Here is a 25,258-nt window from a genome sequence, read left to right as displayed (position 1 = left end):
CCTGACATTCTTTTAAAAAGTATTGCAAACAAAATCACATACTTTCTGCTATATTAACGTTAGAGACTGCCAATGCCAAAATAAACGAACAGTTCGTAGCTCAATGCACGAAATAACGGAAGTTGTCGCGATGGTTTGGTGAAATCGTCGCTCCACTTCAATTCTCCACAGGGTGGCGCTGCTTTCCGCTTTTATGCGTGTTCCAACACCCCCCCCCTCCCCCTCCCCCTCCCCCTCCCTCCACCACCACAAAAAAAACTCCTCGTCCAGCCTCCACAGGAACTGACGTCTGGCTGTGCGAAGTGGATGGAAAAAAAATGTAGCTGCGGGACAAAAATGGCTCCGAAAACAGCACTATTCAAAGGTGAGAAAGTGACACATTCCCTTCCTCACTAAAAAGATAGTGCGAAAACTTTTTCTTTTGTTTTGGGAAGTCGTCGCCTCGAATCGGCGGCTCCTCCTCCGATTTTGGAAGCGAGCGCTTCCCGTCTGACAAAAACCTGCTTTTCTTCCTTGTTGTGGGACCGAAGCGCTTGACTTGGCGACTACTTTTCGAAGGGTGAAACTGACGCCGGCAAACTCCGGCGTCGTCTTGTTAGTCGCCCGAATCGAAGCGAAGCGAACGCGCGCGTTGAAATTCAACGTGGCTTTCGAGCTCCGCTCCGCTAGCCGCCAATTTAGCAGCCAACTCAAGTTGCGAGTTCCGATCGCCTCGTTAAACATTGTTCAAACTCACCGGCGTAATCGAACTCAAGTTTACGTGACTTGATTTGTCTTTTTGGGGCGTGATGCTAAATGCTTGAGCGCTGGATGTGGGAGTGAAACAAAACGGGGCTTACCAGGTGAGTGCGGGTAGTTTAACCACCGAACAAATTTCATTTCACTTTCAAGTGTTGATGTTTTTGCCGTAGAGTGATGTGCGTCAGTGTGTTCCTGATGTCGCGATTTTGTTTGGATGATCAGTCAATGTCAACACTCCGTGTTTTTACGTCTTAACTGCTTACGGTGAAAATGTTCAATGTTATTCTTACAGCTGTTACTAATATTACCTGTATGCTCCATTTCACGGTTGTGTTTTGTTTCATCTAGCGTGGACGGTAAAAATGCCCAAAATATTTATGTATTATTATTTTTTACATAAAAATGCCTCAAACTACGCCCAATCAAAGCAAAACTAATGCACTCACTTTTTTTTAATGCATACAGGATGCTGGAAATGACTGTTTAAGTTGGACATTTACTGTGGCTGTAAATGTCAGACAGACCAGGGATTCTCAACCGTGTTCTCAAAATATATTTTTGTCTGCCAAGCACGCTCCCCCCAGCGCAAAGCAATTTTAGGTGAAAAAATGGACAAAACATTGCCGAGCATTTTTAGGAGTCGTTTATTCCGCAACTGTAGAAGATAGCTCGTGCAATGTCGTCTGGTTTATTCCTAGCATGTCCGCTGTCAAATTTGTTTGACTAATGACTAGGTGAATCCTTGTCAAACTTAAGACAAATTCCTACAATGTTTTGTCAAGGAGTATTTGAGAATTTAGAAATTAATTGCTTGATGTTCCAATTAATTTGCCGCTTAAGTTACCGCTTCCACCGATCCTGACTTTTCTGTGCATCATCTTGAGAACTTGACTGTTTTCTGGCCAAAGGTTTCAGTTCTGTTACACAAAATTAATGGCAAGTAAGTCAGGGTTTACTATATTCGTCTTTGTAAAAAATAGTGTTATGAACCTTGGATGTGACGCAGTCGTTCATAGTTGTTTGGTTTTTGTCATACATTCCCGTGTGTATTTTCCTGTTACATATTTTCTATTTTAAAGACGCGCTGCTTGCACTTTGAGCCAACAGACTGCTAACATTGGCACTTTTGAATTCTGATTGCAAAGCAGCAGCAACAACAACACTTGTGTGTGGTTTTGTCGATTCACGGAGGAAGTGAATGAACAGAGTAGCTTTTTTTTTTTTTTTTCCCCCTTGCTGTTGACCTCTGCATGCATTCTCCATTTGTTTCCACTCTAGCGAGCATTCTCAGCTAGCTCCTGAATACTTAAACAACACAGCGGCCGACAGCGCCAATGCTGTTTTAATGTCTTCACCCCCCCCCCCACCCCCCCTATTTTTTTGCCATAATGCTGTGGTTTGGTTCTGGAGTTTGTCCTGGCTCAACTCACTTTTTCTTTTCCCTTTCTGGTCCCATATACGGCTCTTAAGTTTATTTTTTTTTTAATATTGATTTATTTTTAGTTTAGCATAGCTTCTAGCATAGTGTTCTCTCAACTGGTATATCTATTCACAATAATATATAGTTATAGGTAGACGTTATATGGAGCAAAACTGAACAAGGATGCCAGTTGATACATCTCAGCACCTTTTTTTTTTCCCCAGCCAAGTGCCCTGTAACCAGTGCAAAACGTTTTGGGATTTAAAAAAAAATTGAATAATGAAATGATGGAGCACCATTTGTAATGATTTTTCTAGTTGTGCTTTACTCAGCAACTTCGGAAAATAGATTGCGTAACATCAGATGTTTGATTTTAGGCTCATCTCTCTACAATTTTTGAAAAAGACTGCCCATGAGCAAAAGTTACAGAGGAAAATCTTGTGCTGCTGACGTTATTCATGATCGAGGGTTCTGAATTAGAATTTTCGAGGCTTGGTTTTTTTTCTGACTTTCTGTCTTACATCAACATGTGACAATAGGATGGCTTGAGTGACGTCCAACTTTCATTTTGAAGCCAAACTATGATGATTTTGTCCTATCTCAGTTTGGTTGTCGCTCCCCGCTGGTGTTAGTGCAGCTGATAACACAATCTTGTTGCTGAGACAGAGAGAGAGAGAGAGAGAGAGGCGAGGGCGAGCAAGGGGAGAGGGAGCGAGAGCAAGACCCCTCAGGTTGCTTCGTATGCCAAATTCTTGAGGCTCACAATGGTGCGCGGCGAGCTCCGGCCCTAGCCGGCGTCGTCCACCACAATGGGAGGGGAGTGGGGGGTCATGGAGGAGGGGTGAACATTAAGTGGGTGGGTGGGGGGTGGGGGGGGGTGCCTGGTGAGAGAAGGAACTCACTCAACCCTGTGGAAGCCAGATGAATGGCAGCTTTGAAGAGTGTGTAGTCAATCGTTTTTTGTTCTGCTAGCAGGTCGAGGTAGTCCAGGAAGTTGTTTGGCGTGCCCCCCCCCAGGGGTCCGCGAAATGCTTTGGGTTATGAATAAAAAAAATATATATTTCATTTCATATTAAATCGTGGAAGTATTCATGACTATTCGATAAAGCAATCAATTCAACAAGTTTTATATATTTTTAAACATTTAATCATTTTGAAATTTACCAAAATGAGTTTTGTGCCAAGCTAAGCAGCATTTGATTTTATAATTCTGTCTTTGACTAAATAATTGGCAGCAACCTGGTTGGGGGAAATTGACTCAGTTTGTTATGAGGAGTCGTGCAATTTGCAATTTTTCTTTCGTGTATGGCTGGAAACTAACACCATAAGCACACCAAACGTGCAATCATTTCTCATGGGACTGTATGGCTCGCCCGGTCCATTTGCCGCAGCTTGGGAGCGCATACACGGGGTCAAAAGTTTCAAACATGCTTTGCCAACAAATACTTTGGCAACACCGACAGCGCTTCAGCAATCCGGAATCTGTGATCGCCCTCGTGCTGTCTCCAAATACGAATCAATTGATTGGTTCACCACTGGCAGCTAAGCATTTTGCGGTTAGCTAGCTATCGGCTTCCACGAGAAGCTAATTTTGATGTTTTCTGCAGTCACTCAAGCCGCTCGATACAGTATATGGCCACGCCCCTTCCCCCAAAAGTTGTTGACTGTTAACCGTAAATGGGAAATAGATGACCAATAAAAAGTCGCTCACCGAAGCAAACGAATCTTATCTGGACGTCCACATGGCTACTTGAAATGAGTCATGGTTGTAAAATGACAGTACCTGCTGTAAATGTTTGACGTGGGATGTTTGTGTTGTGGAGTTAGCTCAGCTGCTTGCTTGCTCCTCCCCAAGTTCCACCCTATTGTGGTATTGTGGTAACAAAAACCACATGAGACAGTGACCCCATTGCAGAGAGGGACTTAATCAGTGATTCTCAAAGTATGACTGTCACTAGCAGCACGCGGAAGAATGGGCTTAAGTAAAGTTCTCATTGTATTGATAAGGTTCAGTGATTCACGTTTGATACTCAAAGGGTTTTATACATTGATAGACGTCTTGTTTGCAAATCGTGTTAAGTGGCTGATCTAAAAAGTACCTTTTGAGAACTAAAAACCTGCTGTCTATGAATGTTTAGGCTTACTACAGGGGTGTAGTCCAGCGCTTCCCAAGATTTTTTTCAGTGATGTACACCCTGTGATTTTTTTCTTTTTCTTTTTCTGCCAAGTACCCCCTAACAGCGCAACTTAATTATGGCAAAAGACTTAAAATCACATGCTTAGCATTCATGTCTGATTTGTAGGAATATCTCCAGGTGTATTTTTTTTATATCCATTAGCTGGATCACGTCACATCATTTGCTTTATGTCTGGCTTGTCCGTCAATAAATTGCGTCACTATTGACAATGCATATCCGTATTAAACTCAAAGGCATTCACTGCAATTGAGTCACTATAGCGAAATGATCAATAGGTTGCCTTATGTTCTGATTAATTTGCATTTAATTGGAAAAGAAAAGTGTACTCATCCTGCAATAGGATTAAAAGTCATAAATTACATTTGCTGACACCTGCAGAAACCCTGTTAAATCTCACCTTAGGCCTAGGGGGGTACCGCTGATTTAGTGGTGGTCATCATGGCGATACTTGGAGAGAGATGGATTTAATAAGGAGTGACTGGATCGGAAACGTTTGGGAACTAAGTTGTACGAAAGATTAAATGCATATTTTTTTTGTGTGTGTCACATTTTTACCGTACGCCTTTCTTGCAGGTATATGAGGTTTTGCCTCGCAGTCCTGATGTAAAAAGCTGTCAAGCTCATGGCACCTCCCAGTTGACGCCATGGCCCAGATATCAAGAGGTAATGGCTTCAAGCTGGACGTCCCCCAGCCGAAGGGGCTCGTGGGTAAAGAGGAAGCCCTCCGCATGGAAGAAGAGGCGTTAGCAAAGCTCCAGCGGGACAAGAGGCACACCATTTCCTCGTCCTCGCCCAAGTCAAACAAGCCCAAGTCTGCAAGCGTTGTCGCCGTTTCCACTTCTCCTCAGCGTTCGCCCGCCGCCAAGAGACCGGAAAAGGACCTCATCGTGTTCCCCGAGACCAAGAAGCAACCGGAGGCCAACAGGTTCAAGGACATCGATGTGGACAAGCTGACCAACGAGGAGCTGGAGAAGCTCCTCCTCGACGAAAACTTTGGGGCCAACAGCAAAGTCTCCCGCCCGTCGTCGCTGCTGGGCTTTAACCTCAGCGCCTCCTACCCCGGCGGCAATACGTGTAGCTCATCCCCTTTCCAAGGTTCCCAATGGACACCCATTTTGTCCACTCCGTCAAGTTCTGTGTCCACGCCCACCCATCAGCCGGCAGCCCTGTTGCCCTCCGCTCCCTTCCCCAAGCCGGGCGCCTTTCAGAACGGCTACGCGTCAGCCATGTCGCCCTTCATGCTTCCCGCTCAGCAGTCGGCTTTCTTGGCCTTCACTCCCAGACAAGCCGCCGCCTCCGCCATGATGTTCCCGCCGCCGCCGCCTGCCGTGGACCCCGAGATGGCAAAACTCTTTGATAAGATTGCCAGCACCTCGGAATACTTGAAGAACGGCAAGTCGACCTGCACTGACCCGGATTCCGCTCCGGCGCGCTCCGCCTCCCTGGCGCCCGACCCGGCGGCCCAGCAAGCGGCGGCGCCGGAATGCACGAGCATCAGCCGCTTCGACTGGCTGGATCTGGACCCTCTGACCAAGCGCAGACCCGACAGCGAGGAGGCGGTCGCGTCGCCCGGGGCCGAGCCGGACGGGGCGCCGGGGCTTTCCGCCGGGGATCCCTGGGACGCGGTGCTGGAGACCGAAGGGAAAAGTACAAGTAGGAGTCCCCCACCCGAGGGAAAGGCATCGGGGTCGGCCCGATCGCAGCAGAGGAGGGCGTCGACCGGGGCCGCGGTTACCAGGAGCCACTCGCTCAACTTCCCGGGAACTTCCTCGCAACACAAAGCAAACACTCAGGTAGGCGCGCACATACGCACGCTTCTCGATTGTGTTTTTTTTTTAATGTTTTACTGTATACTTATTTACTGTGATACAAGTTCACGTAGAAAAGGAGAGCCACAGTTGCCACAGCGGTTCCGTTTCATAGTGGCATCCCAGTACCAGTTTTTTGTCGTTTTTCCCAATTCCCCACAGTGCAGACGAAAAAAAGGCTAGGTTGAATCTGCGCCGTGGATAAGAGGCATCAAATGAGTTAGTCTAGGCTGGAGCCCAAACATAGATGCGGATGAACATATCATTACAGACAAAGTGAAAGAGCAGCCGCTCTAGAATGCCCATGCTGGTCACTCAGCCTCCCAAAAACATCTTACTACTGCACCCATCAATCTGTAGCTTCACATCCTCTTTACTTATTTTCCAATCAAATGGGGTTTTCTTTGTTTTTCAATCGTTGGTTTCTAACACAAGTGATCTGAAGTTCTCTGAGGAATATTTCGAACGTTGCCTCAGGACAGTGCTGCAGCTGAATGGGAGAGGGCAATTCTGCATAGTTTTTGTAACCCTGAAGACCAGATCACCATATGCTGTTGGGTGGCATTTTGCCTTTTTTTTTTTTAGACAAACAGACTTAAGTGCACGACAATAAAAACAAGAAAAGTTTGCCTCATAAAGAATTAAGGCAGCTCGTTGTTCTTCTCTAGTTTGTCAACACCCAACAATCGTCCAGCGTGTTTTTTTTTTTCTACTTAGTGATATTCAGCACAACTGCACTTTCAATGATCAGTTATACAATTACCTGAGGCTAGTTAGACAATTATTTTGCTGAATTTCAGCTATTTAGGTGTATCAAGTCACTTGCCTTAACTTTGAGCTCAGGGATTTAGTCGCAATGGGAAGCTTTCATGGGAATCGAAGTACGTAAGAGGGTCACCATGGCGACCAGCTTGTGGAATGTCCTCCACTACTACTCCTTTATGTCTGCTAACCGTAGCTGTCATAACGCCGCGCAAGGAATCTTGCAATAGTTTAAACTTTCAAGTTTTGTCAAACTTGTGCACAATACATATCCTTAGTAGGTAAAATCTTTGACTTTTTCTGGCATATTTGTCGTAAAACTCGAAAGAGCTCCCGTTCCTATCCGAAGCGTGCAGCCAAACAGTTCTGCTCACTTGTACGCGAGCCGAAGTGCGCTAATGCTTCACTGCCTCAGATGCCGCACCTCCCTGACGTGTCAGCAAAATTTTGAAACATACCACAAACACACCGGCGCGTTCTGCCAACGCAGACTGATCAAGCGTGTTCTTGCTTGCCCGCCTTCGTGCTGATTTTTATCTGCCGGGGCAATTGAATCTCAAATTCAGTGAGCGTTGTTCTCTTTGATGCCGGCCAGAAGTACAACGAACCCTCCGAACTCTCTCCTCCTCCAGTCTTGCACACCCCCCACGCCACACTCTTTTATTTATCACTCTACAGTAATTACACCTTAAGTATGCTGCAGTGAGTGCACTTAGCATAGTGGGCGCTTGCCGTCGCTCCGCGAGGATGTCAACAACAGTGTGAGTCACTTGACGGAAACCTCAGCTTTTCCCGACTTTTCACCAAGAGATACAAAAGAACATTGCGAAAGATAAACAGCAAGTCAGACTCCTTACGTATTAAGTGGAACACGTGTGATATATTTTCATCCTTGTCGATGAAGCTAAAATTTAGTTGAGAAGGTTTTCATTCCTGTACAGGATGAGCACAGTGTAGCCCATGATCATTTCCTGATTGAAAGAGGAAGTAGGTTTGTTTTGAGCCCCGCTGGTTCCTCTGATGCAAACGGACCAACTTGCAACAAGCACTCGGCCGATGCATTGATTTGCATGTTTGCACACAGAAGGCAGACGCGCTCTGCTGAATCCTCACTTTGTCTTCAGGCATTAGTGTCCTCTATCAAAGCAGATATTGACCCCTTAGAGATGGCAATATTTTTTTTATTTTTGAGATATATCCAACTCTGGTCTGACTAAGTGCGCGAAGTGGGCTATTAGTGCTGATTTTGCCTTTTTTTTTTTTTAACTCATGGCTAATATTAGATCTCTGAAGTTATGTGAACGTCAGGAAATTACAATATTCAAAATTTCAGTAAACTTCATCAGATTTGGCTCACTCGGAATACGGCACCTTTTGCTTTTGAAATGTATTTTAAACAGATAACAGAAACGCCAAGCAATGTGGTGACCCCAGTCTAAACAGGCAAATGGCTGAAAGTGCCAACCATTGCTTGAATTCTAATGTACCCCTAAATTTCTCTAAAATCCTGAAAATTCTTGCCTGTCTAGGACTTAAAACTAGTGAAAGGTGTGCCTAATAAGGCCTGTTTCGACTTTCGGCTGAAAACGTCCGCTGTGCCCAGTAAGGGGTTGAATATGTCCACGTTGGTTTCAAGCTGCCTTTTTGTGTCCAAACGCACACAGGTCCCACCATCCGCCCGTGACAATTTGCCCAATTTGTCACATTCCAATTCATGGTGTGAACAGGAGCCTTCCTCGCAGTCATAGTCTTCATCACGCTGCACAGGCGGCACCATGACACATCACGGCCATGAAAGTGAGAAGACTTTTTAGTCAATGCGGGAATCACATGAGCGCCCGAACAAAGAAGGCCTTGTCTCGTTCGATTCTGTTTGTTTGATTCAGCCTGCGTTTGTTTTGCTTACAATATGCCGCCTGATAAAAAAAGCCAGGATCACTTGTGAAAATTGTCATCTCAGCAGCGGCGAAGTGATGGCTGTAAAAATGCATGTCGTGCCGGGAGATGCGGATCCGCTGTCGAAATTCCAAAACATTCTTGACTTTTGCAGCCTATTGATGATCACTTAGCCTTTTAATTTGTATAGTGTTTTTCTACTTTGAAGATACCGAAAGTGCTTTAAGACGGTCTCATCCTCTACATTGAGGGTCCGGTATCACATCCATGCCACAGTGAAGGAGCATAAAAGAAGGACTCATGACAGCACCTCATGGCATTCCAATTGTCAAGTGTTTTACAGGGGTCACTATGAACCGGATGACCCCATGTTCAAGTATTTGAGGAAGTCTTTTTAGTGTTGTTGAAGGCACCGGCGCTCCAACAAGCACTTTTATGTGTCCAAACTTCAAACAGTCGAGACGTTTGTGATGGGAGGAAACCACGATTACGTCCACATTCCAAACATTTCTCCTTCTCTTCTTCCACCTCCTCCTCTTGCTCCTCTCTCCCCCTCGCCAGCACTGGTGTTCGTCACATATTGTCAAAGCTGTGACCGAGCACATCGCTGCGCCAGGGCTCCTGCGCTCCGCATTTCCTGTGCCACGGGAAGTGCATTCCTCGACTCAAACAGTCCCGGAAAATTGCACAAAGTGTTGCTGCGAGTTCCCGGCAGCAACGCGCTAATCTTACGTGTGTGTGTGTGTGTGTGTGTGTGTGTGTTTGAGAGGAACCGTTTCCACCGCCCCGCCCCCTTCCAAGATCCTGTGTGAACCAACAAGACATTTCTATTCTCACTGAATAACAAATAAATCATGACTTCTCACTATTTTGAAAGGAAGGAAATCAAATGTCACGCTCAATCTGATTCCTTGTCGTAGAAGTGCACTATCGACATTCCTGGAATTAAAACCTTGAAGGCTGGCGTCAGAGCTTTTGTGTATCAAACTCCTCTTCCGTGTTCCTCTTTTCTTGTGTGTTTGTTGTGTGTAATTTCTCAACCCTGTATGTGTGTGTTTTGGCATATGCAGGATAAGGGTAAAGGAAAGGGTCTTGTGAAGAACGATGCCCTGGATCAAGAAGACGCTCAGAACCTGGAGGTGGTGGCCTTCTGCAAAGATGTGGCGAGGTATCACGTCCAGGCAGCATCGCTGACTCCCAATTTGCCATATAATGTTTGAGTGCAACTATGAATCTAAAAACATTTTTCTCCATTGCGGGTACGTAAGATTGTAACAGGGTTTCCGCAGACATCAGAAAATCCAGTTTAATGCTTCTTAATGTTGAGAGAGGAACAGTAGAATTCCTTTCAAAGTAAGAGCAAATTAATTGCAACTTTTTGCCACGTTTTGTTTTCGGGACTCAGATGCAAAACGTATTACTTTATTTTGTTAAATTTTATACTAATATGCATTGATATCCGAGACACAATTTTTCGGCAGAAGAGCCAGATTTTAAAATGATGATTTTTATAACATCCATCTTCTGGAGTTGCTGATTAAAATAAGCCTAGAGATCCCACTACAAATGTCGTTCCAAAGTTTAAGAAATCAAGTATGGATGACACAGCACATGTGTTTTCATCCCAAAAGTATTTTCCCCCCCCCAAAAAAACAGGTTGAGAATCATGTATGAATTAAAAACACACACACACTCATACTTGGGTCCCCTTCTTGCAGTCTGCGCTCCAAATTCCCTCACGGCGACATGGCCACCAACCCCGGGTACTTCCGCAGTCCAGTCATCGCCCAGAGAGACGCCGGAGGGGACACCAGCTGCTCCGTCAAGGTGTCCATTGAGATCTCCGACTCCAAGCAGCCCGTGACCTTTACCTGTGATGGTAAGTAGCATTCCTTCTGGGACAAAATAGTTTTGTGGGCCAAAGATCACCTATCCCAGATGATCTTTTATCATACTGAGGGCCAGCCCCCCCAAATGCTCCGTATGCCATGTAAAATGGATTCTTGCTGATTACTTAGCACCAGAGCAGGAAAATGGCCAAACCTTTCACCCCTACTCCATTTCACCCCCCGCCCCCTTTTTTCCACATGGGAAGTACACCGAGTTACTCTTGCGCATGAATCTACCTCAGTTGGGAAGTGCTGTGTTTTTGCCTCATCTCAAGGTCTTTCAGCAATTTTGGTTTCCTTCCCAGGAGAGCTGATACCGATTTGACCCCTCACACACTCCCGACAGAAAGCTCACTCTTCGGCCTATTGTGTGACTTGAGCATGGGTACACACATACTTATAATCTGAGCCCGATTCTTCCTGTCTAATCAGTTCGATCGTGTCAGATTTATTGGTCGATCGGCCTGTGTTGAGTGACTCCGCCGCCCCCGTCGGTTCTTAATGCTAAACCTGTTCGATACTGACAACGGGACTCATTATGTGTGGAATAAACACACCATAAATGCCCCGCTGGGATTTCTCTCACTAGCGCATAGGGGCCCACAAGCTGTGTGGCACAGTTTTAAACCGGCCTTGGCCATGACCACGTCTTACCCCGACCGGGAGCTACAATTCTTGGAGAAAGAAAGAAAGCGCCTTCATTCCTCTGCTGGGTGGAGGGCTGTTATTACTGGATCCGGGGTGGTCTCCTTTTCTGTCAATGTCTCACTCACGACCGCGTTTTCTTTTTGGAGAAGAGCCTTATCTGCTTTTGCGTCCATAAACTAATACAAGCACTTTCAAGGAAGCTAATGTTCCTAAATCACTGTCAACAAACTGCACCTACGCTGTGCCCTATGCTACTAATACCCTTCAACAACACGCTTGCTGCTGTATTTTCCCCGAACCGTTTGACAGGTTTGAGTTGGATTATGCGCCAATTCAAAACACGACATGGCCATTAGCAGGTCAGAAGGAAATGTTTATGTTTGCCAGTCACAGTGCCCGAAATACCGGATCGAAAATTCCGCCTTTTTATAGAGATAACTAGAAAAACATGGCGGACCGCAATATATCCCGTCGGAAATCTTCTGGATTTCCTCATGCATTCCAATATGAAAGTGGAAAGTGAAAGCGAGGCCTCTGCCAAGTCAGCACAAATACGCAAAAGATGCCATCCGCCTGACTCATTTAATATGAGGAATCGAGTTTGGTGTCATGGACGTCAAATTTCGAATACCTCGACCCGGCCCATGGCTCAAAGAATTATGTTGAATTAACGAAATCCTCCTGAGTAACCAACCAAGGAAAAGTGAAACATATGCTTGGGAGAGGTAGTTAAAGAACAAGTAGACAACCTAGCGGTAAGGTTAAGTCTTGTATCTGTGGAATATAGAAGAATGGACCTTAAGTACTTCTGCAAACACACAAAAGTGCACCGAGAGGCAAACCTGAATGACCCGTTTGTACATTTAGGTGTCGCCTGTGTACAGTGAGCATTTTTGCTCAACTGTTGACTGTCAAGTGTAAAATTAACAAGATTGTTCATCATCAAATGCACTTGGGTCATTCCAAAGGTCATTTTTAATTCATCTACATATAAAATACTAAAACTTGCACTTTCTGAGTACGTTTACAGTTATGCCTTTTTGTGAGTCTTCCTGCTTCGTTTCCCTTCAAACGTTGATCACTCGCTCTTTTCCACCCCACAGTGAATTCCCCGGTGGAGCTTCTGATCAGTCAGACCCTCTGCTGGGTCCACGACGACCTGGACCAGGTGGACTTCTCCAGCTACCTCCTGAAAGTTTGCGGCCGGGAGGAAGTGCTGCAGAAGTGAGCTCCTTTCATCAAGCGACATTGCTCTTTGACCGCCAGTTGTCTCGTGGCATCATTCCATCGTCCTCCTTGATTACAAGCAATCATTCATTTCTATGCTTAGCGTAAACCTTACATCTGTGTCGTCCCGCGTCGCAGTAAACACAGCCTGGGCAGCCATGAGTACGTCCAGAACTGCAGGAAGTGGGAGAATGAGATCACATTACAGCTTCTCTCTCACTCCACCATGAGACGGGACTTGGCTCGCACTGTAAGTCATTTCCATGTCCGCTGAAATGTCCTCCTTAACCTCCCTCCCTACCCTGCCATTCATCCTCATTTTCAACTCGGCGATCCTGCTCGCTTGACTTTTTCTTTTTTTTTTTCGTGAGCAGACACTTAATCTTTGCTGTTATTTTGTGCCAACTCAGGTGGATGACGATAACGCGCCCATAAATTTGGAGAAACATCTAAGCTATGTGGAGCGACCGTTTAAGGAGACCGCCACGAGGTAAGAAGCCCCCACAATTGTTTATGTGCGGTCGCAATGTCCGTAATGATTAGGGTGAGTCAAAATCGTGTCAGAATACGATGTTGGCGGAATCGACTACAGTATCGTGGAAGCTCTTCCAACATCTACTCAAATCTAAGTAAACAGTTGTCCAACGCTTGGCTGGCTCGCAGGTTTTGGATCGGTTGTTTGTACCCTCTTGCGTCACCTTTTTCTTTGCCTGTGTGTGCAGACAAGGTCTGATCGACTACCTGGATGGTTATCACAACCAAGTCAACATCTGCCTCCAAAATGAGGTAATGCTGCAAATATAGGATGAAAAGGAAGCTAGAAAAATGTATTTTGGATGCTTATAAGCCAGGACTTGTGTTGGGAACGCTTGTGAGAATTAGTTCAATGGTGACACTCCTTTTTTCTGGTTCCACCACGAGCTGCTGTGTACTGTAGAGCTAAAGACACGAGGGACTAGTGTGAACATCGTATCGAGGCCTATTTTCCGCAAAACAGCACATCTGAATCTAAATGCAGAGTACCCAGTACAAGACTGTGGACCGCGTGGTGCAGACGGTGAAGAACTTGTGCTGCGCTCTGGACGAGGTGGAGACCCAGGCTATCGCAGAGGCCGTCAAAAGGTTGCGACACTCCGTCAACCTGCCCAGGACGCGCTCACCGATGGTTCGATTTGAAACGCGCACTTTGTAGTTGTTATAGTTGTATTTGCTCCTTGAAAATGATCATCCCTGGCCTTTTAGATGGGGTCCCCATCATCTGGGCAACCAGCAAACGGTAAGACTCATACACACCTATAAATTGCACTAAAAAAAAAAACAAAATGAATCGTATCCGTTTGGGAATGCAACGCACACACTTGGGCCGAGTCCATGTTTGACTCCTCTTCAGGTCACGCCAGCCCAGTGGACGAGTGCATGGCGCTGCTCACCCAGGCCGTGTACGACTTGGCTAAGCTCTACCTGCGCTCCTTCTGCGCGCCGTCCGCCTCCATCATTTCGTCCTCGATCAACGGAGAAATCGCGGCGACGCAGAGGAGCACCAAAGAAGCTTCCGGAACTACGGATCACCTCCAGTTTACCCTTTTCACACTGCACGGCATTCCAGCCAACTGGGTCAGCAGGTAAGCAGACCCAATGGTACCGTATCAAATTAGCGCGGCGTAGCCCATGTACTGTATGTAGTACATCATATAAGTTGAGGGAAAATGATATGACTCTGACGTCAATTGCTCAAGCACGCACATTAACAAACAGCTCCAGTGTTCCTCCTCACAGCTTGTTTTTTCATGTTAGTGTCAGGTTTCAACCTGGCTTTATCTCCTGCCTCTTTTTGCGTGCGTGCGTGCCTGGAACCAACGCGGACAAATTTTCCGCTCCCAACTTGTCGCACATCTGTAGCCACAAAACCAGTAGTACCTTTCGGGCCATAAACTCCTGCAAGCGCATAGAAAATGTGTGCTTCTATTTAGTTAAAAAATGAATGAATAAATAAAGCTACATCGGAGACAGAAGTGCGATTTCACAGAAAAAGTGAAAATATGAGCGTGAATAGCACAAGGGGAAAAAAAAAAGCTGCTTCAGAGAACAGAGTGCGATCTCACAGCACAGCAAGAATGAACGTCATATTTGAGTGAAGACCTAAAGCCAGTGCTTCCCAACGTATACATTTGATCAAGGCGTAAAGGTTGAGAATGAATGTCAGTTATTTTGCATTTGGTTTTATTTCTCATGCTACTCAATTCCTCCGTTGCAATCTTCCTTCTAATAACCGCCTTCTGCATACTCCATACCCGGCTCTATTTTAAGCCGCCGGCAAATTTTGTTGCTGTTTTTCCATTCACCACATACGAGTAAGCAGACATTTTTGTCGTGTGAGGCTCTCTTGTTGAGGTCACTTTTTTGTGTGTGTGTGTGCGCGCGCGCTCATTTGGCTTGTGTGTCATCCATCTGGTGCGGCCACAGGGAAGGCCCGGGCAAGTGACAGAGCCGCCAACACAGATGGCACGCTGTGCAAATGTTCACATTTTGTTTTGTTTGTAACACTGTTTGAGATCAACACATAAGGTCTGATCTTGTTCGGTGTGAACAAATGAATATCTTGAGTGGGACAAACAGATAGTCATTTAAATTAAGGAAGTAAAAAACTTAAACTGAACCAAACCAAACATAGCTTAAAACCATGATTTGAAATTTTAGCTTCAAAGTTGAAAGCATCATAGCAATGTTGAAGTAGGAAATCTCCAACATTACTGAGTTCAATTTGTGTTTTATAATTATAATTACTCATATAAATGTAATAAAAGGAAATGTGCCGTGCACACACGACCTACTTTTGGGCCGCCCTGTGTTTTGTGTCGGGTCGATGCAACGGCGCTTTACAGAATTCCAGACCGCAAGTTGCTGCACCCACACACGTGTGTTAAAAAGAGACTCGTTCTCAGGTGTACGTGGGCACACACCGGTATTGGAAAGAACCAAAAGCGGGCTTTGTGTGGATGTCCGTGTCTTTTAGCATGTAGGCATCAATGTTGTTGTTGGCTGCAAATGTCCTCTTGAGGCTAGACATGTCTTTTTCTCAACGCATCAAAATGTAACGCCAAAAAAGCTGTTCATTAATGTCATGTTTGTCATTGCAGTTATGAGAAATACTTCCTGGTGTGTAGCCTCACCCACAACGGCAAAAACCTCTTCAAGCCGGTGCAGTCCAAGCGAGTGGGCACATACAAGAGCTACTTCTACCACATCAAATGGGACGAGATGTAAGCCATGAATCCCAGGAGTTGAATATCCCATTTCTCTCCAAGACAAGGAGCACGTTGTCCACATCCACCTGCGTGCTTTTGTTTAAGGATCAATTTCCCCATCGCCGTGGCGGTGCTTCCGCTGGAGTCCATCCTGGGCCTGACTCTCTATGGCGTGCATAACCAGAACGCTGGCGGCTCCCCGGACTCCAACAAACAGAGGAAGGCACCGGAGATGCTGGGCAAAGTGTCCATGCCGCTCTTTGACTTCAGAAGGTAGCGAAGAATGAATCTCGTCGCAATTGAAGACCCGAGACGTGCGGGCGCTTTGATACCGGCTGTGCTTCACAGGGTACTTGCCAGGGGCACGCGGCTTTTGTGTTTGTGGGCGTCGTTACTGGGAGCCGCTGCTGCACCGGCGGGCGGCCGCAAAAAGATGCCCGCGGAGAGAATCGTGCTGCAGGTTAGTGAGATAGTAACAGCATGCGCATGAGTTGCCCTCGCAGATTTTGGAGAGAAGATAACGGTCATTGTAGTTGCCACACAAATGTGCAAACCTTTGTTTTTGTGGGCCCCGTCTAATTCATTTGTTTGTTTGTTTTCCGCCCCCAGGTGGATTTTCCCAACCCCGCGCTGGATGTTTTGTATGTGGGACCTCAGGAACCTGCCGGTCCAGAGCCTAACCCGGTGGAGGAGCTTGATCCCGACCTCCGACGCAAACTCGAGAAAATCTGCAGCCGAGCATCCAATTTTGGGTAAAAGAAATGCAGCGGTGGGGGGGGGGGGGGCTAAGTCCACATGCTCCTTTTTTCGGCCATTAGTTTATTACTCTGGAATGTTTACAGTCACGTACACTTCGCCGGTTTGTGTGTTAACTGATCCTGTCTTAGCCACCCCACCACCCCCACCCAAAAACCACAATTTTGGCACTGGAACACAGTGTGCTCTCTTATCAGGCCCCCTCCGCCCCAAACCGCTCCTTTCCCATCCATGTCTCCGGCCCGTGTGGGCACAAGGCTTTTGTGTTTGCCCCCATTGTGTTTTGGTGCTCGCCTGATCCCTCGAGAGCGGCGTGTCGCTGAGGCGGGGAGGTCAGCTGTCGGACAGTCACAAAAAAACGTCTCAAATGCCTAATATTCATCATTGTTCATCATCATCCATTTTGCAAGCAGCTCACTGAAGGGAAAAAAAAGGGTTTTTTTCATACGCCAGAGAAATTCAAAGTCACACCTAAAAAAGGCACCTCTGTTTTATGCCTCAAGATAACAATTGCCCCAAGTTGTCTGTAGTTGAAGAAATGAGCTTTATGGTGAATTCACACTTTTTTGGGGCTCCATAGAGAATCGGGTAACTCATTCCAAGCTATCAAATCTTTCCGAAAAGGAGAGCCGCAGCTAAACCGTCGATCGGCGTAATCCATTCCCTAACGCGGTCCTCCTCCATTCAGGCTGAGGCGAGCGGACCACCAGCTCCTATGGGACCACCGGCTACACTGCCGGCGGGATCACCCCAGCAGCCTGCCCAAGGTGCTGGCCAGTGCGCCCAGTTGGGACTGGGCCAGCATGGCTCACATCTACTCATTGCTTCACCACTGGCCCCCGCTGCCGCCCGTCACTGCGTTGGAACTGCTGGACTCCAAGTGAGCGCTCCTTTCCCATTTACGCCTGGCGCGTTTTGCTGTGAAGTCACCGAACGCGCGTGCGCAGGTTTGCCGACACCGAGGTGAGGCGCGTGGCCGTCAGCTGGGTTGAGAAGAGTTCTGATGACGAGCTGGCTGATTACCTACCGCAGTTGGTGCAGGTACAGCTGCTGACACGCGCACAACTCGCATCCACTGCACAACCTTTGCCACCTCACGTTCTTTGGGGTCCCTCCCCCCCACAGGCTTTGAAGTTTGAATGTCACCTCAAGAGCGCCCTCGTTATGCTGCTGCTGTCTCGAGCCCTTGGAAACATTAACATTGCACACTACCTCTACTGGTGAGCTCATAAACAATACAAACACAAAGACACACGAGAAAGGGCAAATACCGGGCAAATAAAGACTTTGTCTTTAAGACACTTTAAGATCCATTTCGGAGAACTACGCATGCACTTTTCATTCAATTATACCAACACGAGTGCTAACATTACCTCCCCAAAAATGAAGAAAAACAAGTTTTGCGGAGACAGACACTCATGAGTTTCTTTGGACAGTAAAAGAAATGCACAATATAAAGGATAAATGCATGATATAAATACACAAATAAATTGCAGTCATTCCCCAAATATAAGATGCACCCTTAATTCTGGAGTCTCGTTCTGTCCTATTCTGTTATTGTGTGTAAAACGCACCAACACTTTGGCAACAATGTCAAAACTATAGCAAAACAGAATGAATAATTTTGTAAGCTCTTCATATATTTGTGTTCATATCAGTAAGTTATATATTTGTTGCACGTTAAGTGTGTTTCAGATGTCCAACATCGTGAGCGGTCAGCGAATGTCTCGCCAGTGTAACTGTATGCACTCGAAGCAGTTGCTTTCCCTTTTCCTCGTGCCTCAGATTGAGTTCATTTTACCATAAGTACTCAAAGTTGTTTCGCCAAGTTGAGGATTGTGCTTATATGCCAAAAGATCGCAATTAATAAACGAGTCAACTTGCTCTCTAAACGGCGCACTCGGCCGCATACCTTGCCGCTCTCAAATGAATCAGCTGGAAACATCATAACTTTGACACGATCCTCTCCATTTTCATCATATTCCTGCGCGTGAACAAAGATAGACTCGGACGTAGGTTCAGTCCGCTCGCTTCTTTTATTGAAAATAATGCCGTAATAATCTGAGCTAACACAAGCTGCCGTTAGCTGCAAAAGCCGCTTGCTGCTAACAGCCCACTGATGTCCGCCCTCTCGCTCGTCCTGTTATAGTAATTATCGTAAGTAAAAATACAGCCGGTATAAAAATGCACATCTGTGTGTCGAACTCAGCTCGTGTGGCCGACAGATCCGTCTTCCTCGAATGGTGTTGAATTAAAAAAAAAGAAATCAATAGTGTAAGTTACCGTTGATAAGACGCACTTCTCATTTTTGGGGAAAAAAGTGCATCTTATAGTTGGGGAATTGCGGTCAGTTGAAAGTGCTGCTCGAATTCCGGTCGTTTGTCTGTATTTTTTACTGCTCCTTGATACGGTACTTAATTTGTACCTTTTGAGGCTCAAGAGAAAACATCTCTTATTCCACGTGACGTTGACAGGCTGCTGAAAGACGCCGTGCAGGATGCGGCGTGGGGGCGGCGTTACGAGCGCGTGCTCGGCGCCCTGCTGTGCCTGTGCGGGACCAAACTGCGTGCCGAGCTGGAGAAACAAACCCAGCTGGTCACGCTACTCGGGGCCGTGGCCGAGAGAGTGAGACAGGCCGGCGGCTCCGCAAGACAGGTAAGTCTGTCTCATTTTTACGGGGAGATATCGCATGCTCCTCGATAATAATTGCTTGGTGGACCAGAGTGATGAAGAGTATGGCCAGAATGCGGCCCGCGCGTTATCCATTTCCCACCCTTGTCCTACACACGTTAATGCCAATGTCACACGTGTGTTCAGGTGGCTCTTCTGGAAGGCCTCGAAAGCGTTCAGAACTTTTTCCAGAGAAGCAGCTGCCGACTTCCCCTCTTCCCCAGTCTGGCGGCCAAGGAACTCAACGTCAAAGTAACGCACTCGTAGTCAGAATATTTTGCTCCGGAGGTTCGCTTGAATGTAAAATAAATAAAGTAAAAGCGTGCTTGTGCGGGCAGGCCTGCTCTTTCTTCAACTCCAACGCAGTTCCTCTCAAGTTGGCTCTGGTTAACGCTGACCCACTAGGGGAGGAGATCAATGTTATGTTCAAGGTACGACACGCACACACATTAGGAGCAACACGCTGGATGTCAAACGGTGTTTCAAATATCTCAAGGCTGGCTCTTGTTACGGTTGTGCTCATTAGAACTTATTGTTGACTTAGCACCGCGCCCACTGCTGGCCAAAAGTTGAAACGACAATATCATAAACTCCTGATCCGATATTGGTCCAATATCAACCAAAAAACCGTATCAGATTATATCGGTATACATAAAAAAAATTTCAGTATGAGAACTCATACGTGGCATATATTTTATTAGGGTTATATTTCAGGGTCCTTCAAAAAAAATTATATTAATGTATTTCGCATCACTCGTAATCATAAAACATTAACACTACTATTAATCATAAAATATTCCGAGTTATTCATACACTGAGAAAAATTTTTTGGAAATAAAAAACTCCTTTTTATAGACGAACCGGATGAAACCCATTTGCGCATTTAAACCGACCTGTGTTTATTGACCGGGATCATGTTAGGTCGGAGAAGATCTGAGGCAGGACATGTTGGCGCTGCAGATGATCCGCATCATGGACCGCATCTGGCTGCAAGAAGGCCTGGACCTCCGCATCGTCAACTTCAAATGCATCTCCACGGGCAAGGACAAAGGTAACCAAACACCGGCAAGCCGCCCCGTCGGAAAATGTCGCCAATGTCGCGGTGTTGTCGGCAGGCATGGTGGAGCTGGTGCCTTCCTCCGACACCCTGAGGAAGATCCAGGTGGAGTACGGCGTCACCGGCTCCTTCAAGGACAAACCGCTGGCCGAGTGGCTGCGCAAGTACAACCCCGCCGAAGACGAGTATGAGAAGGTACGCGCAAATCAGGAGGTCCGTCTGGAGCGGCGTGGCTGGGTCGCTCCAAAACCGCATTTCCCCCCGTCCGCAGGCGTCGGAGAACTTCATCTACTCCTGCGCCGGCTGTTGCGTGGCCACCTACGTGCTGGGCATCTGCGACCGCCACAACGACAACATCATGCTGCGCTCCACGGGTCACATGTTCCACATCGACTTCGGGAAGTTCCTCGGTCACGCCCAGATGTTCGGAAGCTTCAAAAGGTGACAGTGAAGACGTGGCTTTTTTTGGCGGGCTCGCCTTTTGTTTCCCGTGACCCCACGCATTTATTTGCCCGCCACCAGGGACCGAGCGCCCTTCGTGCTGACCTCTGACATGGCGTACGTCATCAACGGCGGCGAGCGCCCCACCAGTCGCTTCCAGCTGTTTGTCGACCTCTGCTGCCAGGCCTACAACCTCATTCGCAAGCACTCCGGCCTCTTCCTCAACCTGCTATCGCTGGTAAACGCACGCTTGCTTTTCGCGCTTAGGCGCGCAAAACCGCAAGGAACAGTTTAGTGTTAATTACCAGATTTCAAAAGTGGACTCAAACGCGCGGCGCACATGAGCCCACAGAAGCCTTAACCAACAGAGGGTGCTAACGCTCTTAAACGGCCGTGAAATCCATGGTCACGAGGCTTTTGTGACGTCACGGCTTTGGAAATAAAATAAGAGGACAGATTCAGAATTGTGTTTAGGGTTTCAACTTCTGTACCTACTAACTCATGACTTTGAAATGGCAGTAACGCATTGTAGAGGGGATCTCAAGGAAAAAAAAAAAATCAAACTTGGCTCCCACACGCGGTAGCACATGAATTCAAATCCGTTATGAACATCAAATACAGTTCTAAACGATCAGACTAATCATCTGAATCTGAATGTTTGTTATAGTTCTGTTGAAAAAAAAACAAATCTTTACCCTGAAACATTAGGAGCTACTTGTTTTTTCACAGGATGTTACATTTTTAACGTAGCTCAACTCCAGCAGAGTTTGCCTCACTAATAAGTCACGGCGCCGCCTGCGCAGCGCCCCGGAACACTTTATTTATAGAGCGCCCGGAATGGCAACAGAATGTTGTTTTTCATTATGCGTCTTAGCTCATTAGGATGCAACAACAATGGCTCAGTGTCCACTTTGATCGCGTGTTTGCTTTGCGCGGTCCAATGAATTCAATACGTTCCTCTCAAACTTTGAGGCGTTAATATCTTTATCTTAAGCTGCCTCTATATCACCCTGTCTGAAGATGACATCATCGGGGCTTCCCGAGCTGACGGGTTCTCAGGACCTCAAGTACGTTTACGACGCGCTGCGGGCGCACAACACCGACGCGGAGGCCACCATCTTCTTCACCAGGTGCGTCTAACCCTAGCGCCATCCTTCAGAAAGCCCAGATTTTTGACTCGAGTGACAAATTACTGGCTGAATCTTGAAAAAAACAAAAACAAATGAACTCGCTGCTGCGTTTAAGGTCGGATAGGAAAGCGCACATTTCCTTTTGGTTTAGTCACACAGCGGCAAACATGATTGCAGACTGATCGAGTCCAGCCTGGGCAGCGTGGCCACCAAGTTCAACTTCTTCATCCACAACCTGGCCCAGCTCCGCTTCTCGGGCCTGCCGGCCAACGACGAGCCCATCCTGTCCTTCTCGCCCAAGACGTACACCATGAAGCAAGAGGGCCGCATCCTCCACGCCTCCATCTTCTCCTTCCAGAAGAGATACAACCCTGACAAGCATTATGTAGGGTTTTTTGGGGGGTGGGGGTAGTTGTCGGCTTCCAGTTTAATTAGTAAACTTGTTACACTTTTGCCAATTGTTCCCTTTTCTCAGACGTACGTGGTGAGGCTGCTCAGGGAAGGGCAGAACGAGCCCCAGTTTGTCTTCCGCACTTTTGATGAGTTTCAGGAGCTCCACAACAAACTCACTATCCTTTTCCCACTCTGGAAGCTCCCGAGGTATTCCTTCACTGGACACTTTTTTTTTTTGCATTCTAATCACTTGACGTTGTTTTAAATGGCTTTTTTTTTCCATTGAATTTGAGTTAGGTCAAAAATGGTAAATCGTGTGATTTTCACAAAAGCGGGGTTACGTCAGGAGATTAGTTTTGAGTTATTGACGAAAATACAAAATCTTTACAGAAATTTCAATTTTAAGGTATTTTAATTTACTCCTATTTAATATTTGATGTTTTTTTCCAATATATGGCGACTAATTGACTTGTTTTTGTGATAGGTAGATTTCTCAAAACCCATCACAGATGGTTGTAGAAAGCTAAGCAGCTCCCTCATGTGGATGAAATTTGTACTGCGGGTAAATATTTTTTTTCTCCCTTGGTTTTCACATCAGATTTTTTTTTTCCCCCTCCAGTTTCCCGAGTAAATTGGTGCTTGGCCGCACACACATCAAGGAGGTGGCTGCCAAAAGGAAGCTGGAGCTGAACAACTACATTCATAACCTGATGAGGAGCTCGGCCGAGGTTACGCAGGTACACACACACACAAGCTTGCAAATTGTTGTCCACGGTCATTGAGCACGCTTCTCTTTTAGTGCGACCTGATCTACACCTTCTTTCATCCGGTGGCCAGAGATGACAAAACAGAAGGTTTGGATGCCACCTCCAGAGCTCCCGGTAAGCAGATGTGGATGGAAGTTTTTGGATTAAGACGATTTTTTCATATGTGTAGTGCACATTATTGGTACAATACATTTTTTTAACAATTTGAACTCTGTTCTTAGTCTGTGAGATATCTAAAGTTGGACTTTTGTGCTGGGACTGTTGCAGAGCCCCCGTTGAGCCCAACGTCGGGCCGCGTGGAAGGCGAGGTCAAACTGTCCATTTCGTACAGGAACAGCACGCTCTTCATCATGGTCATGCACATCCGAGATCTGGTAAACAATGCCGACATCCCGCATGCCGCTAAAACGGGATTCTCTGCTTGTTGGCTCACGCCCTGTCCGCCGCGTTCCATTTCAGGTGTCGGAAGAGGGGACGGATCCCAACCCGTACGTGAAGACCTACCTGCTCCCAGATCCGCACAAGACCTCCAAGCGGAAGACCAAGATCTCGAGGAAAACCAGGAACCCAACCTTCAACGAAATGGTTAGAAAGCTTTGGTTTTCGCAAATAAATCGCAGCCTAATCTTATTCAGTGAAGACGCGGTGCAATGTTAGTTTTTCAAATGGTTCCGTCGACCGAATGGGATCGTTTTAAAGTCCAGTTCTACATCAAATGAAGCGGCTCAAGCAAGAGACCCAAACCGGAGTCAAAAGCCCCGCGCCCATCTCGCGTCCGTCTGGCATAAACGTGACGCGGCGCTGCCTTTGCTCCTCAGCTGGTGTACAGCGGCTACAGCAAGGAAACCTTGGGCCTGCGCGAGCTGCAGCTCAGCGTGCTGAGCGCCGAATCCCTCCGCGAGAACTACTTCCTGGGCGGCGTCACGCTGCGCCTCAAAGACTTTGACCTGGGCAAGGAGACGGTCAAGTGGTACAAGCTCGCGGCCGTGCCCTACTTCTAGGGAGGGGGGCGCGCCACCCGGATTGTTTTCGGCGCTTCCCATCCGAAACTTTAACAAAGACCTGTAATGTTTTGTACATTTTGATATTAGTGGACCAAAACTGCTCACTTTCACAAGAGTAAATATAAATATATAGAGAAAGATTGACACGTTTATTTTTAACGACTAGAAACTTTTTTTTTTTTTTTTTTTACATGTTCTCCTTCCTTAGGGAGCATCAGTTTGCTGCTTTTACCGCAGACACTTTGGGGTGGTTGGACGCATCAGATTGCGGGTTACAAACAACAAGATCCTCCTAGAAAATATCAAGTTTGCTGTTATAACTGCAGACGTTTTTGTGTAGTTTCAGATTTCACCAGATTCCAGGCAACGATTACAGGGTTGTTCCCCAAAATGTTAACTTTGCTGTTTTTTTATCACAGGTAGTTTCGGTATTTTGGCAGAAGTCTTCAACGTATTACAAAACACCATTTGCCCTTAAAACAAAAAAAAAAGTGCCAAATTTAGCCAAACAGAGCAGCAAGATCTCGACCACTTAACCAGGTGCCTTAGCGATGGCTAACAATCTTTTTGAATGCGGCCTTACTGCTACATTTATTTTTCATAACCGCCTCCTAGGATGCTGCCACAAGATTTATTATGCAGCAGTTTTGTTTTGTTTTTTTTCCCACGGTAAAGGTGGGCGTCCATAAATTGCACACTAGCTGCTAATAATGGCAAGAGAGCACACTTTGGAGACGTTCGGGGCTTCACTTGCAGTGCCTATAGGTTCATTTGGAATCTTCCAGGTTTCTCCCCATCAGCACTTTTTCACCTCGCACAGAAAGAAAAAAATATAAGGGAACACAAACAATAAAGATGTTAATAAAGCTTTCGTCCCCCACGCAAGTGTGTTCGCATACCATGTCAATGATGACCATTTATTAAATAAAGAAGTGACACTCACCTTAATGAATATTAATCTCACCTTTGTTTACTCTTTGTCTGTATAAAGAGAGCGTTTGCGCTAACATGGCCAGTTATTTATTCTTAATTGATGACTTGTAACTTAGCCACTCGTTGGATCAGTGTGTGGACTGTAATTCCCACTCCCTAAAGCAAATTAAATGTTTTTGCAACAAATGAGAACTTGTCTGACAAAATGTTTCTCCTTATTTTTTTTAGTCCTTTTTTTTTTATCCAAATTGTTGCTGTAATGTTACACTTGGA

The 25,258-nt window shown here is 46.3% G+C and overlaps 1 protein-coding gene across 1 annotated transcript; it reads left to right on the top strand.

Annotated features, from left to right (window-relative positions):
* Positions 1-273: 273 nt before the first annotated feature.
* pik3c2a (phosphatidylinositol-4-phosphate 3-kinase, catalytic subunit type 2 alpha) lies at positions 274-25,177 on the top strand. The gene is made up of 33 exons (XM_088417181.1): positions 274-364; positions 4,933-6,152; positions 9,896-9,993; positions 10,544-10,704; positions 12,466-12,586; positions 12,728-12,839; positions 13,000-13,079; positions 13,312-13,375; positions 13,608-13,754; positions 13,832-13,865; positions 13,980-14,211; positions 15,727-15,849; positions 15,940-16,107; positions 16,183-16,294; positions 16,444-16,586; positions 17,279-17,470; positions 17,538-17,631; positions 17,716-17,810; positions 19,065-19,245; positions 19,408-19,512; positions 19,599-19,691; positions 20,182-20,311; positions 20,376-20,512; positions 20,589-20,758; positions 20,840-20,996; positions 21,779-21,888; positions 22,066-22,273; positions 22,364-22,488; positions 22,901-23,018; positions 23,081-23,162; positions 23,316-23,422; positions 23,508-23,633; positions 23,867-25,177. The coding sequence occupies exons 2-33, from the start codon at positions 5,004-5,006 to the stop codon at positions 24,047-24,049; spliced, it is 5,157 nt and encodes a 1,718-aa protein (XP_088273307.1). The 5' UTR covers positions 274-364; positions 4,933-5,003; the 3' UTR covers positions 24,050-25,177.
* The last annotated feature ends 81 nt before the right edge of the window (positions 25,178-25,258 follow it).

Source organism: Hippichthys cyanospilos, chromosome 6 (genome assembly GCF_059441005.1).
Source record: "Hippichthys cyanospilos isolate Australia breed blue-spotted pipefish chromosome 6, RoL_Hcya_1.0, whole genome shotgun sequence".
Classification (NCBI taxonomy): Eukaryota; Metazoa; Chordata; class Actinopteri; order Syngnathiformes; family Syngnathidae; genus Hippichthys; species Hippichthys cyanospilos.
Note: the sequence above shows the minus strand (reverse complement) of the source record. Positions and strands in the feature narration are given on the sequence as shown.

Excerpts from the sequence above, each read along its gene's own strand:
- pik3c2a (XM_088417181.1), top strand. The coding sequence starts at position 5,004 with ATGGCCCAGATATCAAGAGGTAATGGCTTCAAGCTGGACGTCCCCCAG. Across the intron at positions 10,705-12,465 it reads CGTGACCTTTACCTGTGATG|TGAATTCCCCGGTGGAGCTT; the intron begins GTAAGTAGCATT and ends TCCACCCCACAG. Across the intron at positions 23,019-23,080 it reads GCTCGGCCGAGGTTACGCAG|TGCGACCTGATCTACACCTT; the intron begins GTACACACACAC and ends CTTCTCTTTTAG.